Genomic DNA, 18,856 nt, shown 5'->3' with positions numbered 1-18,856 from the left:
GCTGCCTAGTACAGGTGATGATTGTAATGGTATTTATCGATGTACTTACCTTATGTACGAAATACAGATGTGATAACAGTTGACTTGGTGATCTATTCGCTCCACTTCTCCCTGGGCTCAGCTGAAAGCGTTGGAACATGGGCGCTGGTGCCACATCTCCACCTAACCAATGCGTTTAGCCTTACCAAAGGAACATTTCTCAATTCTACTACTTCCACATACAAATAAAAATAATACTTATTTATATTGAATACATAGTTTTACATTTAAACATTTCACTTCATTAAACATATTTTAGTTAAAGGTAAACGTGACACCACGCAGGAAAACATCACAACGCGAATTCAGTTCCTCTCTCACTCGAGCACCAAAGTCTTGTAAACGTTTTTGCATCTGTGTTTTTTCCCCTCATATTCAGATCAAAGACATCTGAAAATCACTTATTTTATCACAATAGGAACAGATTACCATTTCGTCATAGGTAAATTATGATATAATGCCTATTATGCCTAGGTCTTGAGCAGGGTTGCCAGATGGCCGTTTTTTCGGCCAAATTTGTGAAATTTGGCCGTGAACGGTGATGTTTGGCCGTAGAGAACGGGAATTTCTACGGCCAAGCAATTTGGCCGATTTCCGATCCCAATTTGGCCGAAATTAATAAATAGCGGCAAAAATTGGTCTATTTACCGATATCGGCAGGTCTACATCGCCAAATAGAAACCAAACGTACTATGATACTAGTATGGAACCGGATCTATACGTGTCGCGTGAACAAGAATACGAGACGTAGCAGCAGCAGCAGCAGCAATATCCCAGCAGTGGTCCTTCCCTGTCTCCATAGTAAGAACGTCTGTAATTCTCAGTCGTGACAAGCGTGAATTTGTTCAGTTTTTTCCATTACCTGAAAAAGCATGACCTCTTCAAAATGGAAAGAGCGTTACGACAGTGGCAGAAAATACAATTCATCATGGGAAGAGAAGTTTGTGTGGGTCAAGAGGGCAAGTGATGGAAGTGAAAATGCATTTTGCAAACTTTGCAAAACTAACATCGCTCCCAAGGCGAGCCGTCTAACAGAACACGAAAAAAGTAAAGGGCATGAAAGTAGAGTGAAAGCTGCGTCAGGCTGCAAAGGACTGCCAGAAATGTTCTCTCCACAAGAGCGCAAAGATGAGGAGAAGAAGCGAGTTGAACTAGAGCTAGCTGTAGCTATTTCATGCCATTGTAGTACAGCTAGTGTCGACCATCTCGGAGAGATAATCAGAAGAAATGGAAGAGGAAGTGAATTGCAAAATATCAAGCTTCATCGTACCAAGTGCACTAAGCTGATTTCTAAAGTTGTCTCTCCTGCCTTGTTGGAGGAATTAAAGGAGGATGTAAAGGGTAAGAAATTCTCTGTGCTTATTGACGAGGCAACAAATTTGTCAGTAAACAAACATGTATGTGTTGTAATTAGGTATTTCAGTGAGTCCAGATGCAAAATTGCAACAGAGTTTGTAGGTTTGATGCCAATTGTTAGTGCTACAGGCAGTGATATATTCTTAGCACTATGCACTTTACTCGAAAAGATCGGCTTAACGCTGCCTGACTGTGTGGGATTCGCAAGTGATGGCGCATCCTCAATGACAGGAGAGCACAACTCTGTGTGGTCCAGAGTGAGACAGCAATCATCATATTGTCAGCTAAACAAGTGTGTTTGCCACTCATTATCTCTTTGTGTTGAAAAAGCATTTGATAAACTTCCATCGAGTCTTGGATATCTTTTGCATGAAATCCCTAAGTGGAAGTGGAACTCTTCAACTCTGCCAACATGTATATTAGTACTACGACAGGCCAGGAAGAACAGGATGATGTACTGGCATATTTCAACTAGAACTTAGACCTACAATTGGTGAGTATTGAAATAATAATTTCCTTATTCTTATTTTGTCTATGAGCCTCTATAGTAACTTCATAAAATCATGTGTTGTATATTCGGTACGTGACTTTATTTTACACGTTTTACTGTGAAACCTTTTATTGCTTATAATATTTTTGCGTGGCCGATTTTTTCTGAAGGTCTTGAGCTACCTTGGGAAATCAAGTATTTACTTAAGGATGATGTTGAGAGACGAGCATACGGCCCTAAGAGGCTTGCCCGTTTACCTCGCCGCGCCGGGATTCGAACCCGGCCCTCTCGATTGTGAGTCGCGGTGTGTGTGTGTGTGTGTGTGTGTGGTGACAAGGACTGGACAAAAAGAGGTGCCTATGGGCAAGAAAGGATCCCAATGTGCTCCTCATGAAATAATACCGTGACCGGCAACCCTGACTGAACTACGCACTAGTGACTAATGGGAGGGAGTGGTGGGAGATAGGAGGGAGGAGGAAAGGAAGGGGAGAAGGAGGGGGAAGCAGTCATGTGAGAGGAGCGGCGGTCTGAAATGGTCGTTTGAGGTAACAATTACCGTCCTGTTTTGCCTGCAGAGAGGATAAGATGTGAGTGGAGGAGTGAGGAGTTGGAAGGAAGAGGAAGAGGAAGAGAAGGGGAGCTAGAACACCCTTAAGCGACGACCTGAAATATGTATGGAAAGATCCAAGCGAGGAAAGAATAGACGGTTAGCGTGGAGATTATTCAGGAAAGAGTGTTAAGAGAGGCAGAAGTGCAGGGGAGAGGAGCGCGGGAACTGTTTTTATAAGGATTAAAGGAGACCAACAGGGAGGTGACACATCGAGAAAAAAGACACTGCCAAAGTGATAATTATGAATGCAAGGAGAGCAAAGTGCGGTGTAATGTAGTCACCGGTGGAAAGGGAATAGGAGCGAGTTAAAGGGTCCCTTAAGTGAGGCAAGAATTACAAAGTGGCGAGCTGCACAGGAATTAGAAGGAAGAGGGCAGAGACAAACTGGCTGAGATCAAATATAAAGAAGAGGGAGATAGAGGAGTGACCAAGGTTACTAGGAGGATGAGGGAAGAGGATGGGGAGTGATCGCCTTCCACGGAAACTTGTCACCCTTTCATCCTCACGAGGCGCCACTCACCACTGTGTCGCCCCTCACTGCTGGTGGTGGCCAGAGAGAGAGAGAGAGAGAGAGAGAGAGAGAGAGAGAGAGAGAGAGAGATTGGGGGAACTAATAACACACTAATATTACGAAACTTCACTCGTCATAAATCTTCCTTCGCGTTTAAATGACACACATTTCCACATTTTCTTTATCATCAACCACAGATAACAGTAGATCTGGATTTGACACGGCAGTGCGGAGTCGCGCCGCCACTCCAGTAACGTACCCAAAGCGGTCGACTGGTAGTGCGCGGCAGCTGACTGTTAAAGTTATAATTTTGTGAAGTTTTATACAGTATACTAATCATTACTAAATACCGCAGCAGTGGGAAGGCGTGTGTATTTGTGGAGGCTGTGAGGTGCACCAGATTAAGGGCTCAGCTGACCTCTATCTGGAGGAAACATTATTATTATTATTTTCATTATTATTATTATTATTATTATGTACATATTTGTGGCAAGTTGTATACACCCATGCCTACTGCGAATGAGTCATTTTAAAATCTCAGGCAAGCAGCGAGACGGCAAGTGTTTAGCCTACGGACAGTCGTCACTCAAGTCACTCGGTTCAAGTCAGATGTGCTAGCCTAGGGATACCGCTGCAGCCAAGACTGAGGGGTTATAATTGTTACGTGCATGTTCAGACATTTTGACATCTGTGGAGACAATGAAACAGTGAAATGTGAATGCTGCTGAAAGAGTTTTGTCCAACAATGGATTTACAGTGAAAGTGTGGAGAGCTTATGTCGAGGCTCACATGAAAATGTTAATATGCGCGTGTGTGATGCAGTCGCTAGTGATGTCACTGTGCAGTGATTAATGAAGTAGAGTGAGGTGAATAAGAAGTGAACATTGTGAGTGGTGTAATGCACACAGATTTAATTAACATTGTGAGTGGTGTATCCAACCGTGACGTGTGTAGGGTGACGCTGAGTGTTGTATGCGGAGTAATAAGTCAGTGGTACAGTGGAGAAGAACTGCTAGTGGTGACTTGAGGCGTACAATGTGAAACACTACAGTGAAATATAATGAGAGGTCACAAAAAATGGCAGAGTGAGAGGCTGTAACTGGGACGTAATCCGAGACGCGTGCAACTGGTGGCAATGACTGCAGTTATGACATCTGGTGCCATATAGATAGTCAATTTGGGAAAAGATAGTGGGACTGGTGAAGAACAGTGACATGTTATTGACATCACTGTGACGTGGAAGTGTACTGTGGAGTGCTGTTAAGTGTTAAACTCACCTGATTACTAACGTGACTGCAACAAACCGATGAATGATTAATAGTGACTAGAATGGTAGGAAACAATGCCTAGGCAGTGACTGATGTAATTTAATGATGTAAAAAAAATAATAAATAAAGCCCGCCTACGCGCTTTGTAAATAGTCTTCCTAAAAAAGAAAAAAAAGTTGCATTTTTGTTAATGAAATTATATAGTGCAACATCTGTGACATATATAAGGGGTGGGATAGTAAGACACCAACAGTGATGTCCACGCCAAGCGCAAACCTGGTGTCGCCACAGGAGGTAACACACGGTCACAGAGTGATGACAAGAGGCGTAAACTCACAGGTGTGAATAAGAGATGAGCAAGTGGACAGCCAAAATCATGTAAAGTAATTTATAAGTGAAACAAAATTTGCATTTTGTGTTTGAAATACAGCTGTAAGCTTAAAGTTGTATTTAAACATCCACCTGGTACTATATAAATTCTCGTGTTTGACTCGTATAACTGAACGGTACAATGACACGGTTGTATGGATTTAGATATCGCTTTCAGGCATTGAATTAAACACAGTTAGCTTGCTTCACAGTGATTTTCATAGATTCATGTTGGCTTGGAGCCGATATTTCGAGGTTTGAAATTTCAGGTCCGTTCTCCGGCTTTGTGTACATTACTGCAGCGCGGCGATTTTCGTGTCAAATCCAGATCTACTGTTATCTGTGCATCAACCCATAATTTAGTACATTTCTATTGCCGTTTAAGGTGCAACTCACACACACACACACACACACACACACACACACACACACACACACACACACACACTCAGTGGTTAGAGCGCTGGCTTCACAAGCCAGAGGACCGGGGTTCGATTCCCCGGCCGGGTGGAAATATTTGGGTGTGTCTCTTTTGACGTGTAGCCCCTGTTCACCTAGCAGTGAGTAGGTACGGGATGTAAATCGAGGAGTTGTGACCTTGTTGTCCCGATGCGTGGTGTGTACCCTGTCTCAGACCTATCCGAAGATCGGAAATAATGAGCTCTGAGCTCGTTCCGTAGGGTAACGTCTGGCTGTCTCGTCAGAGACTGCAGCAGATCAAACAGTGAAACACACACACACACACACACACACACACACACACACACACTCTCTCTCTCTCTCTCCATCACATTCGCTTTATAAACAACATCTTTGACATGAGTTTAGAGATGGAGTGAGAGAGAGAGTTTACTTTAGTTTTATCTTTAAATAGAGTAATTAGTTTTATCGAGAGAGAGAGAGAGAGAGAGAGAGAGAGAGAGAGAGAGAGAGAGTAAAGCGAAGATTCCTAATACGCAATAAAACTGAAGATTACTCGGTGTGAGCTGAACCAGACTGGTGATGGAGGATGATAACATGTGATGGTGGTGGTGGTGGTGGTGGCGGCAGTAGTGATGGCAGAAGGGTCGTAGTGATGATAATTGTGTTTTTGTCAACGGGTGGGACTAACAAACAGAAATATCGATACACACACACACACACACACACACACACACACACACACACTCTCTCTCTCTCTCTCTCTCTCTCTCTCTCTCTCTCTCTCTCTCTCTCTCTCTCTCTCTCTCTCTCTCTCTCAGTGTGTTGGGACTGGTGAGAGGAGAAGATAAATACTGTATTTCCGTTCCATATTGACACGCTTTAGTCTTGGCTGGCTGGGCTGCCTCTATGAGTCCCAATTCCCGACGTCGGAAAGTGCTGAAAAGCTGCCAGACTCGCCAGATAACTTAATTTAGCACATTCAACTCGGTATGCTGGAAAAAAAAAATTTACGTCATATATGTGCTATCAAACTAAGTAATAAATTATTAGGAACATCTCTAATCAGCTTCACCAAGCACAGAGAACGTAATATGGCAAAACGGGCCAAAAATGCTTGCTTCATGGTCTCAGTTTTGGGACACTTCATCACCTTGAGTGAATTACATTATTTTCAGTAAGCAACCACATTTCATTGGTTCAAGTTAATTAATTAGCAATCAAATCCAGAAAATGTGACGAATATCAAATAAACACGATGTTTTGATGCAAAATCCTTGTATGACTTCAGTGAAAGATTGTCCGTTCCGTATGTAAACAACATCAAGCAGGTTTCTACCTGCTCCTCACCGGTTATAGGCAAACAGTTCAGGGTCTGGATGCGATGCTGACGGTCCTTTGCACCAATCTATGAAGTGCTTTGAGCAGATAGCATGGTCCTTGGTAGCTCTCCACGTCGGGCCTCGTTTACATCGTGTCTCTCATAATCTTCGAGCCGCGTCTTTCTTCCTGGGAAACACAGTCCATCCTTTCACGCCTTGGTTTTTCTTTTTTGATATAGAATTGCAGTCAGCTACAGCACATGTATAAATCGGCATTCTGTTCCAGCTCTAAGAACACTCCACACTAGGGTGACCAAATTTCTGAGACAAATTCCGGGAATATTTTCAGTTCAGGGAGGTAAAAACATGTAGTGTTTTTGTTCTGGAAAAACTAAAACAGGGACACTATTCGTACCATTTCTAAACCAGCAATCAAAAGTTTCTCTCGCCTTATTTACCCAAGTTGCAAAGAAAAAAAAATCTCTACCTGATGAAATATCTGAGATCATGAACACCCATTAGCTATTAAAATGTGTCCGCTATAACCTTCACCGTCTTCACGGAAACTATATGAAAAAAAATAAGGCCTTCTCCTTATTCTTGACATTCTAAAAGAGTAATTATAAAAGGACATAATTATCTTAATCAAAAGTAGTTTTTTTTACGCATCAAGTGATCTTTCAGTTACAGAAAACCGGGGACAACAGTAGCCGGGGACAGGTCATTGAAATCGGGGACGTCTGGTCACCCTACTCCACACGAGCTTCCAAACAACCGCGGGCCGCGGGGTTGTTTTGGTGTTTTGAGAGGACTCGGTGTTCCCGAGTTCAGTTAGTCTTTTCGGTTTGATATGCCTTCGGCCGCAAAAATGTTGCTCTACCAAGATTATTACAGAATGTATTCCTTTGTAATATTTAGAGGAGAAACAGTGCTCTCTGTTGAACTATATGAAAAAATGTTTCAAACCAAATGTAGTTAAGACTAGTAAAAAATGCGAGAGCATTGAAACCGCGACTGTGAGTATTAAGCTTATAATAACAGTTTTGTAGAGTGTGTATTACCAGATCATATGGATAATGTTAGGATAAACACTTGGAATTAATGTTTTGCAGTACAAAGACTCAATACGTCAAGATTTATTATGATATGAATTTTAGAATGTGTGTCTCTTGCGAGCTGGCTGGCTGTATACCGAGTCGCGTATTAAAACAGCCAGCGATCAATGGCAACCCATGAATATCCGACGTCGGGAATTGCAGCTTCCTCAGGTAAAGTGTGGTGGACAAATCCTCGCACTACGCTCCTCACGGGCACCGGGTAGCGACAAGCCCTGCGCCAAGTATACACTGGCACGACAATGCACTGGCCACATGTGTAAATTGGCTTCCTCGCTCTTGTTTGATGGGAGGCGCGCGCGAGGAGAGGGAAGACTATCGGGACGGGGAACATTAGCCTCTTATTATCATGTGAGCAAAGTCTTCTTCCGCTCAGGAAATTGACTGTAACTGTGAAGATATTTTTTCCTCACTTCTGCTTCTTTCGTTTTTCTCAACATAAAATTGTTCTTGATATGTCTTCTTGATCTTTTATCTAATATTTTGATGAAATTTTCTTCTCGCCATGAATGCCCCGTAATAAGATTTTCCGACTGGCTTCATTCTTTCGTTTTTTCTTTCTTCAGTATCAGATTTTCCTCAGAGTTTGGTGTGCCATATTTTCTTCTGCTCAGACTTCGTGGAGAAACCGGACTTAATAATTCCCTTGAGGTGAAAAAAAAAAAAATGATCCTATCAATAGCAGGGTTCATGGTATAACAAAAAAGTTAGGAGTATATTAGCTTTTTGAGGGAAAAGTTTAAATGTTCCGCAAAACTAAAAACTAATGGTGATGGAGACAATCAATTACTATTACCACTTTTTATGCTGGAGAGAAGGCCAGCCAAGGGCAACAAAATAAAAAAAAAAAGGCCCACTTGAGTGCTGGTTCTCTAAAAGATAAGTCAAGAATTAGTCAAAATTAGGAGCAAATGTCTTGATACCTACTACTACTAATACTACTACTATCAATATTACTATCACTACTACCAATATTACTGCTAGTGATACTCCTAGACAAAAGAAGTAAGTCCTAATGTAGCAGAGCGTGGTTTCGATCCACGGACCTCTGGGTTATGGGCCCAGCACGCTTCCACTGCGCCACTCTGCTGGTAACTCTCCGCTACTATTAGGTACTATAACATGATTTGTGTCTGAGGAAGTGGTCCAGATGGTGACGCCCATTAACTACAGACGCATAACGTGGCACTAGGAAGTTTCAAGTATGAGAAAGATAGATCCGATCTCGGTACAAGGAAGCAATGTATTGAGGCCAGGAATAAGGCGAATAGAATATTGTGATTCATTTTTAGAAGTGTTAAAAGCAGGAGTCCCGAAGTAATACTGAATTCATACTTGGCGGTAGTCAGGCGTAAGTTATTGTCGGCGTTTTTTCATTTGCTTGGGAAAACGGCGGTAGTAACTAATTATGACTCTCTTAAGGTATACTTGGCGGTAGTCAGGCCACATCTTGACTATGAGGTACAATTCTGGTCCTCACATTACAGGAAGGATATAGCTCTGTTGGAATCAGTGCAAAGGAGGATGACTAAAAAGAAACAGGGAATGACGGATATTCCTAATGAAGAGAGACTGAAAAAAACTCAATCTGCATTCCTTAGAGAGACGTAAGTTAAGAGGAGACCTAATAGAAGTATTGAAGTGGTATAAGGGTTTTAACAAAGGGGACATGAATGTAGTTCTTACCAGAGAGAGAGAGAGAGAGAGAGAGAGAGAGAGAGAGAGAGAGAGAGAGCTATCAAACTCTTCCAAGCCTCTCAGTCGCCCAAACTTTCACTTTACTGGAGAGAGATGCCTTCCATTAAATTCAGTTCCCTCTTATTTCATAGATGTGGACAGGATGTGTTGGACTGCGAAGGGAGAGAAAAGAGAGGGAACGGGTGTCAGAATCGCTTAATTGGAGAGGAATAGGAATGTTACCAGGGAGAACTAGGAGTGAAATAAAAACTATTAAATGATCATCTCTGGTGCAGGAGGTGCCTGTGGTGAATGCAGAGAAAGCAGTTCACAGATGGAGAGCATGAGGGCGAGGAGAGGGATGAAAGGAAAGGGAAGAGGGAAAATGAAGCGAGTTAGGACGAGAAAAGAAAAGTTAAAATACATAAGCCCTTGTTATGCTGTTTTAAGAGAGAGAGAGAGAGAGAGAGAGAGAGAGAGAGAGAGAGAGAGAGAGAGAGAGAGAGAGAGAGAGTACCCTGAATACTTTGTTACTTATATATTCTCATCTGATGAATTAGAAACAGGAATCTCTCTCTCTCTCTCTCTCTCTCTCTCTCTCTCTCTCTCTCTCTCTCTGCAATAGTAACTAACCAAATACATAAAACAGAAACTCTTTAAAAGATGAAGAAAACGCAAATTTTCTGGGTATTTCCACAAAAGTCAATACAAAGCTAAAAAGTTTTCATTAGTTTCCTCTCTCTCTCTCTCTCTCTCTCTCTCTCTCTCTCTCTCTCTCTCTCTCTCTCTCTCTCTCCTTTTCTGCTCAGCGGTAAAACATCTCATTAAAATCGACTTTGCGTGAGAGGTTCAAAGAGATGCTTTTATGGAACACTGGGAGAGATTGGAGGGTTTATTTCTCTCTCTCTCTCTCTCTCTCTCTCTCTCTCTCTCTCTCTCTCTCTCTCTCTCTCTCTCTCTCTTAGTAGAATCTTGGAGTGCTTTGCAGGTATCATAGGAGTATTGGTGTATAGCATATTGTTACTTATTATTAATACTTTCATTTTATCATTATGTATTATTATTATATATTATTATTATTATTATTATTATTATTATTATTATTATTATTATTATTATTATTATTTTCATCATTGTTTTTATTATTGTTGTTATTATTACTACTATTTTTGTTATCATTATTACTATTATTATTATTATTATTATTATTATTATTATTATTATTATTATTATTGTTATCATTATTATTATTATTATTATTATTATTATTATTATTATTATTATTATTATCAATATTATTATTATTATTATTATTATTATTATTATTATTATTGTTATCATTATTATCATTTTTGTTAATATTACTATTGTTATTATTATCATTATTATTATTATTATTATTATTATTATCATTATTATTATTACTATTATTGTTAGTATCATTATGACTGTTATTGTCATTAGTGTTACAAGTGTATTTGTTGTGTATGATGTTGTTGCCGTTGTTGTAAATGTTGTTCACTTCACTTGTCGCCTTCACAAACTGGCCATTGTGTGGACATGTTGACTGGGCGTCACTTGACACTCGGCCATCTTGTTGCGTTGTTCGGATTGAAATATCGTTTCGAAATATAAAATTGTTCACTTTGGAATTCGATTCGTATATGACGACCCGCAGCTGACCGAGAGGCAGCTGCGGGTGGCCTCCACCAGGGCCGAGTACGCCCGGAAGGCCTCCCTGGCGAAGGGGAGGAAGGTTGAGGATGACCGTCCTCTTCCCGTTAGGAAGAGAGAAACGGTGACGGTGGGTCTGACTTCTCCTTCCGAGGAGAAGGAAACAGTGAGTGTGGGCTCACCGTGCACTGGCGGCCAGAGCATCGCGAGAGTCCCACAGTCTCCCTGCATGGGAGGGGGGTAAGGAGATTGTGACTGTAGGGTTGTAGGACACCGGCGAGGCGGCCAGTAGGGGTGGAGCGCTCCCCCTGCTAGGCTGCCCTCATGGAAGGACGTGAAGGACACTCGGCGTGGCGGCGGCTGAGGGAAAGCGGTCCTCTTGCTAGGCGGCCCCCGGGAAACTGTGTGTGGCTGCCGGCAGGAGAAAGCGCGCCCTTAGCTTAGCTGCCCCCAGTGGGCGAGATGCAAGGCAAGGGTGACTACAACCCTACAGGACGCTCCTTGACCCCAAGGAGGGACTCAGGTCACTTTGTGACCTTAGGATAGACCATGTAACCCAAGGAGACCGTTTTGGTTGAAGACCAATGGAAGGATTTTTATGTTGACCAAAGGATGACCTCCATTTATGTGTGAAAGAATGACCTCCCTTTATGTGTGACCAAAGGAAGATTTTATGTTGACCAAAGGAAGAAATTTTTAAGTTGATGTCGAAATGAAGAATATTATGTTGATGACCAAAGGAAGAAGTGTTAGGATGACCTCCTCTTATGTATGACCAAAGGAAGATTTTTATGTTGTTGACCAAAGGAAGAATTTTTAAGTTGATGTCGAAAGGAAGAATTTTTATGTTCACCAAAGGAAGAAATTTTATGTTGATGACCAAAGGAAGATTTTTATGTTGATGACCAAAGGATGAATTATTAGGATGACCTCTTCTGTATGACCAAAGGATGAATTTTTATGTTGATGACCAAAGGATGACCTCTTCTTATTAATGACCAAAGGAAGGATTTTTTCTTTACAACCCAGTGAAGGATTTTTATTTCGTTAAAAAATATCTAAAAAGGATATCAATTTCGTTTATCTCATTATCTTACATAACTAAAGATATTTCACTTATTTACAACATCTCTCTCTCTCTCTCTCTCTCTCTCTCTCTCTCTCTCTCTCTCTTTTATTTATACAATAATACAGTAAATACAAGAGCAAGTTACATCGTACATTACATACACTTAGCAACTTTAAATAACTAAAGGGCCATTTTTAGTGCACCCTATCTAAAAGTTAAAACTCTTTAACTCTCCCGCCAACACAAAAACCAGTCATTAATAGTTTTCTTAAAATCCTGCAACGAGCAGTCACTTATATCCAGCTGTGTGGCTAGAATAATGTTCCACCATCCTACGTAAGTATTCACAAACTGTCGCTGGTGGTGCCACGTTCTGCAGCGGGGCTGCAGGAGTTCCTTGGGGGCGAGGGTGACAGCTCGGATGTGCACTTCAGCCAGTCGGGATGGCTGCCGGAGCGCCTCTAGATGGCTCACGTGACACACGTGCACCTTATACATAACGGTGAGTCCCGCCACGTCCCTCCGGTGTTGAAGAGTGTGGAGGCATGGCTCCTGGCCGGTGTTATTGCCTTTAATGAGTCGCGCCGACCTCTCCTGCACTTTATCTAAGACAGCAAGGTGTGTGCGGGCCGCGCCTCCCCACGCAAGGCAAGCGTACTCCAGCGAGGATCTAACTTGAGCTTTATACAGCAGCTCTAGTCCCTCGCTGTCCAGGAGCCAAGATATCCTCCTCAGAGAGGCCAGCTTCCCCGATGCCCCTCTCTCTCTCTCTCTCTCTCTCTCTCTCTCTCTCTCTCTCTCTCTCTCTCTCTCTCTCTCTCTCTCTCTCTCTCTCTCTCTCTCTCTCTCTCTCTCTCTCTCTCTCTCTCTCTCTCTCTCTCTCTCTCTCTCTGTCTCTCTCTCTCTCTCTCTCTCTCTCTCTCTCTGTCTCTCTCTCTCTCTCTCTCTCTCTCTGTCTCTCTGTCTCTCTCTCTCTCTCTCTCTCTCTCTCTCTCTCTCTCTCTCTCTCTCTCTTTTTATTTAAACATAGTACATATATTTACATATTCGGCTTAAAATTCCACGTTGAGTATGGAATTATTTAAAAAGCCTAACAATAATTAAGATACATTAAGAATATTGTTTTTACATTAATAACTTTTATGTTAGCACCAGAGGAGTGGCCTGCGTTCCACGCCACCTGTGTGCTGCCACCTTCACCTGCTGGGTGGACATGTCCTCCACCTGGGGTGTGGTTGTGGTGAATGCGTTCCACATCCTTGAGGTCCGGGCACTGTATGTTCTCTCTCTCTCTCTCTCTCTCTCTCTCTCTCTCTCTCTGTTTTTTTTATCAGATTTTTCTTAATTGTTATGGTTTGAGAAATGAGAGAGAGAGAGAGAGAGAGAGAGAGAGAGAGAGAGAGAGAGAGAGAGAGAGAGAGAGAGAGAGACTGGTTAAGTTAATTAACAGCTCTCTCTCATTATTGTCATCACTATCACCACCACCGCCACCACCACCACCACCTCTATCATTATTACCATCATTATCCGCGACTTTCTTTTTCCTCGGTTTCTTAAAATGAAGATAGAAAAAAATAGCCCATAACAACATTGATGGTGACAAAATATTCATTACACAAAAATTCACAAAAAAATGCACAAAATTTTCAGTTTAGCGACAATTTTCTTCCCTTTCCCTTCCATAACCTTCATTATTTTCCTCCCCTCTTTCTTTTTTCCCTTTTTTTCTTCTCTTTAAATCGCTTCTCAAATTTTTGGCCTTGTTTTCTGTTTCTTTCCACTTCCTTGCTTTATCTTCCTATTCTTACTTTCATTTTCATCCTTTTCTCTGTTTTTTTCGCCTTTTATTATCCCTTTCTTTTTTTTTTCTTCTGTTTCTTTCCACTTACTTCCTTTATCTTCTTATTCTTCCTTCCATTTTCATTCTCTTTATTCCTATTTTCTTCTTTTCTTCTTCTTTTCCTTTTCTTTGTCGTCATCTTCACCTTACCTATGTTTTCTTTCCTCTTCCCTTTGTTCTCCATTGTTTTCCTTCTATTTGTTTCTCTCCTGTATCATTTTTCTCTCTTTTATTGCCGCCTTTAGTCTCTTCTTTCTCTCCATCGTCTATTTTTCTCCTTTTCTTTATCTCTTTTTCTTTCATTTCTTTCCTTTTTTTCTTATTTCTCTCTTTACCACCCGTCTCTTTTTCAATTCTACCTCTGTTTTCTCTCTTTTTCTTCTTTCTTTTGGTATTTATTCTCATTTTCCCCATTTCATCCTTCTTTATTCCCTCTTTTCTCAGTCTCTTTGCAATTTTTCACTCGTTTTATTAATTTTCCTATCCTATCCACTTCTCTTTTCATCACGTCCTCTCCCATTATTCCCTCCTTTCATTCGTCTCATTTCTCATCTACCTCCCTCTTTATTTTTTTTTATCCTTTCCTTTTCATTGACACCATTTCTCTCACTCATTTCTCGTTTCCTTTGCCTTTTGTAGCCCTTCAATCCATTTGTTCCTTTGAATTGTGTGTGAGAGAGAGAGAGAGAGAGAGAGAGAGAGAGAGAGAGAGAGAGAGAGAGAGAGAGAGAGAGAGAGAGAGAGAGAGAGAGAGAGAGAGAGAGATGTTGTAAATAAGTGAAATATCTTTAGTTATGTAAGATAATGAGATAAACTAAATTGATATTCTTTATAAATATTTTTTTAACGAAATAAAAATCCTTCACTGGGTTGTAAAGAAAAAATCCTTCCTTTGGTCATTAATAAGAAGAGGTCATCCTTTGGTCATCAACATAAAAATTCATCCTTTGGTCATACATAAGAGGAGGTCATCCTAATAAGTAATCCTTTGGTCATCAACATAAAAATTCTTCCTTTGGTCAACATAAAATTTCTTCCTTTTGGTCATCAACATAAAAATATTTCCTTTCCACACACATAAGAGGGGGTCATCATTTGGTCAACAACATAGAAATCATCCTTTAGTCATACATAAGAGGAGGTCATCCTAACACTTCATCCTTTGGTCAACATAAAAATCTTCCTTTGGTGATCAACATAAAATTTCTTCCTTTGGTCATCAACATAAAAATCTTTTCCTTTCAACATACATAAGCGGAGGTCATCCTTTCACACATAAATGGAGGTCATCCTTTGGTCAACATAAAAATCCTTCCTTTGGTCTTCAACCAAAACGGTCTCCTTGGGTTACATGGTCTATCCTAAGGTCACAAAGTGACCTGAGTCCCTCCTTGGGGTCAGGGAGCGTCCTGTAGGGTTGTAGTCACCCTTGCCTTGCATCTCGCCCACTGGGGGCAGCTAAGCTAAGGGCGCGCTTTCTCCTGCCGGCGGCCACACACACAGTTTCCCGGGGGCCGCCTAGCAAGAGGACCGCTTTCCCTCAGCCGCCGCCACGCCGAGTGTCGTTCACGTCCTTCCATGGGGGCAGCCTAGCAGGGGGAGCGCTCCACCCCTACTGGCCGCCTCGCCGGTGTCCTACAACCCTACAGTCACAATCTCCTTACCTCCCTCCCATGCAGGGAGTCCGCACGACTGAGGGACTCTCGCGGCGCTCTGGCCGCCAGTGCACGGTGAGCCCACACTCACTGTTTCCTTCTCCTCGGAAGGAGAAGTCAGACCCACCGTCACCGTTTCTCTCTCCCTGGCGGGAAAAGGACGGTCATCCTCAACCTTCCTAGAGAGAGAGAGAGAGAGAGAGAGAGAGAGAGAGAGAGAGAGAGAGAGAGAGAGAGAGAGAGAGAGAGAGAGAGAGAGAGAGAGAGAGAGAGAGAGAGAGAGAGAGAGAGAGAGAGAGAGAGAGAGAGAGAGAGAGAGAGAGAGAGAGAGAGAGAGAGAGAGAGAGAGAGAGAGAGAGAGAGAGAGAGAGAGAGAGAGAGAGAGAGAGAGAGAGAGAGAGAGAGAGAGAGAGAGAGAGAGAGAGAGAGAGAGAGAGAGAGAGAGAGAGAGAGAGAGAGAGAGAGAGAGAGAGAGATGAGACGAGCGAGAAGAGATGAGACGAGCGAGAAGACACGAGATGAGAGAGAGAAAGGAGACAAGAAAAGCGGAGACGAGACGAGAGGAGACGAGAGAAGACCCAAGATGAAAGAGAAGAGACGAGATGAGAGAGAAAGGAGACGAGAGAGAGGAGACGAGAGAGAGGAGAGAGAGAGAGAGAGAGAGAGAGAGAGAGAGAGAGAGAGAGAGAGAGAGAGAGAGAGAGAGAGAGACACCAGGCACCACCACCACCACCACCACCTCGCTGACTGGTGACGCTGGTCTCATCATTGCTTCACCCTGCAGGAACGCTCACTGTGCTTCACTTGTGACACCACCACACATTTCATCAACCTCCTGCCACCCATAACTCCTCTGCAACATGCAATACAAGTTAATGTCTTTATAGGTGACACACACACACACCTTTTCTTATTTATATAAATGATATAATCAAATCCAGCTCAAAAGTTACTTTCACTCTGTATGCAGACGACATAAACTTGCTTACGAAAGACAAGGACATACACACTCTACACTCAAACATGACCTCAGAACTACATTTAATAAATCAATGGATAAAACATAACAAACTAACACTCAATATAAGTAAAACTAATTATATTTTTTTCCAAAATCGGTCAGTAAAAAATCATATCCAACCAATACTTCTTCAAAGTCACTCTGCAATGTGTCACTCAAATAAAAATTTTAGGTGTATTTATTGATGATAACCTTAATGTATGCATGAAACTGTCTAGGATGTGTGGGATATTGTACAAGATACGGAATCAACTCACAACTGAAGCCCTACTGAGTATTTGCTATACACTCTGCTATCCTTATTTTATTTATTGTGTCTCAGTCTGGGCCTGCACTTGGCCGTCTTTCATAAATAGATTAAAGATAATTAGAAAAAAAATTTAGTGATGTATATTTTGTATGGGTAAATTCGACTCAACATCCACACTTTTTTCTAATCATAAACTATTGAATTTCTTCGATATTCATAAGTGTTTTGTCCTTTTCTCCATCTTCAAATTCATTACAAGATATCCAAATAATAACCTATTTAAATGTGTAGATTCACCGTATGCAACAAGAGGTGGGAACTTGAATTTGGAGTGCCCGCAATTCCGCACACAGTTATTCAAGCACAGCATATTTTACTTTGGTCCACAGCTATGGAATTCCTCGCCTCCTGATATAAAAGATATTACTAGTATCAGTTACTTTCAGTTTAAAAGAAAAACCAAAGAACATTTCCTTAGATGTTTATAACTAGCAGCTTGCAGTCCATCATTTATTTTATTTGTATTGTATGATAAATTTACTTTAAAGCTGGATATAAATTATTCAGGAAGTATATATATATATATATATATATATATATATATATATATATATATATATATATATATATATATATATATATATATATATATATATGTATATGTACGCATAAGTATTTATATATATAATGTGTATGTACGTAATGTGTTCGCATGTACGTATAGTGTGAACGTGATTGGATAAAATATGACTTATTCTTATACTTCTATAAATATATTGCCAAGTGAAGTCTTCCAACAGTCACCACATAGTTTAATAACTCCGTTTATCAGGGAGCCTTGGCTCGATAGACCATGCCAATGAACACATCTGTTTAACCAATATATATGTACATGTAATGAAATGGCAATTTTACTTTACTTTACTTTACTTTACACACACACACACACACACACACACACACACACACACACACACACACACACACTATTTGATAAATGTTTGTTTCAATGTGCATAGTGTGTGGCCAGCCAGACGCGTCCTGACATTGTATGGTGATGTGAAGGTGTGGTGTTGGCGGCTCAGGCTACATGTCTTGAAGTGACGCTTGGCAACTCAAGGCGAGTGAGTCCATCATGTCGCACACTCCAAGACGTTGTTATCGCAAAACCTGTAGCTAACAGTGCTGCCCATCTCTCCAGGTGTCCTTACAACAAACTTTGACTTGACGTTAGGCTAATGAAAAATACTGAAAACTGTTCACTAGGAATTATAAGTCAATCTTCTCATGTTTATTATCGTGGTGTTTATAGTGCTTAGCTAGACCTCCTCCTCCTCCTCCTCTATCTGCCTACCTCTCCATCTATCTGTTTGTTTATCCAACTGTCCATTTACATATCTATCATCCCATCAAAATACCCGCTTATCTATCTATCTTCACACAAGCATGTAAATACCACCACCACCACCACCACACACACACACACACACACACACACACACACACACACACACACACACAGAGAGAGAGAGAGAGAGAGAGAGAGAGAGAGAGAGAGAGAGAGAGAGAGAGTGTGTGTGTGTGTGTGTGTGTGTGTGTGTGTAATTCACCTCGATCTCACCCAGCCAGTCTTCCCCATTACGGAGCGAGCTCAGAGCTCATAGACCGATCTTCGGTTAGGACTGAGACCACAACACACTCCACACACCGGGAAAGCGAGGCCACAATCCCTCGAGTTACATCCCGTACCTACTTACTGCTAGGTGAACAGGAGCCACACATTAAGAGGCTTGCCCATTTGCCTCGCCGCCTCCGGGACTCAAACCCGGACCCTCTCGAGTGTGAGTCGAGCGTGCTAACCACTACACTACGCGTGTGTGTGTGTGTGTGTGTGTGTGTGTGTGTGTGTGTGTGTGTGTGTGTACAGCAGTCGCGCGTGGGTGATGAGTACTGACCTGTGGCTGTATGTGCGCGGCAGGAAAGAATTCCGGAACACCTTGCATGGGGCGCTGGAGTCCGAGGTGGGCGTGACGCAGGCGCTGGGCGGGGGCTCAATGTCCTTCTCGAGGCGGTCAGCCAGCGAGAGCCGCGACACATCCTTGTTGAGTCCTGCTGCTGCGCATGGGCACTGCGGAGTATGCGTTCTCCGCGGGATTCTTGTAGTCGTGGT

General features: G+C 41.9%; 1 protein-coding gene across 6 annotated transcripts in view; it reads right to left on the bottom strand.

Moving 5' to 3' along the window:
* Nucleotides 1-18,856, bottom strand: part of LOC123503501 (serine/arginine repetitive matrix protein 1-like) — a 195,323-nt gene that overhangs the window by 167,503 nt on the left and 8,964 nt on the right. For 4 of the 6 annotated variants that reach the window (XR_006674480.1, XM_045253333.1, XM_045253334.1 and 1 more), the window contains exon 2: nucleotides 18,642-18,856. This exon is cut by the window's right edge and continues 482 nt beyond it. Coding sequence is in view for 4 of the 6 variants with exons in the window: in XM_045253333.1 (XP_045109268.1) it covers nucleotides 18,642-18,856 (215 nt within the window). In the remaining 2 variants the exon portion in view is untranslated. Of the gene's footprint in view, nucleotides 1-16,067; nucleotides 16,269-16,961; nucleotides 17,095-18,641 lie in introns of those variants that run through there. The other 2 variants (XR_006674482.1, XM_045253336.1) reach the window with 2 other exon arrangements.

Source organism: Portunus trituberculatus, chromosome 14 (assembly GCF_017591435.1).
Source record: "Portunus trituberculatus isolate SZX2019 chromosome 14, ASM1759143v1, whole genome shotgun sequence".
NCBI classification, from domain to species: domain Eukaryota; kingdom Metazoa; phylum Arthropoda; class Malacostraca; order Decapoda; family Portunidae; genus Portunus; species Portunus trituberculatus.
This window is presented reverse-complemented; position numbering and strand designations above follow the sequence as displayed.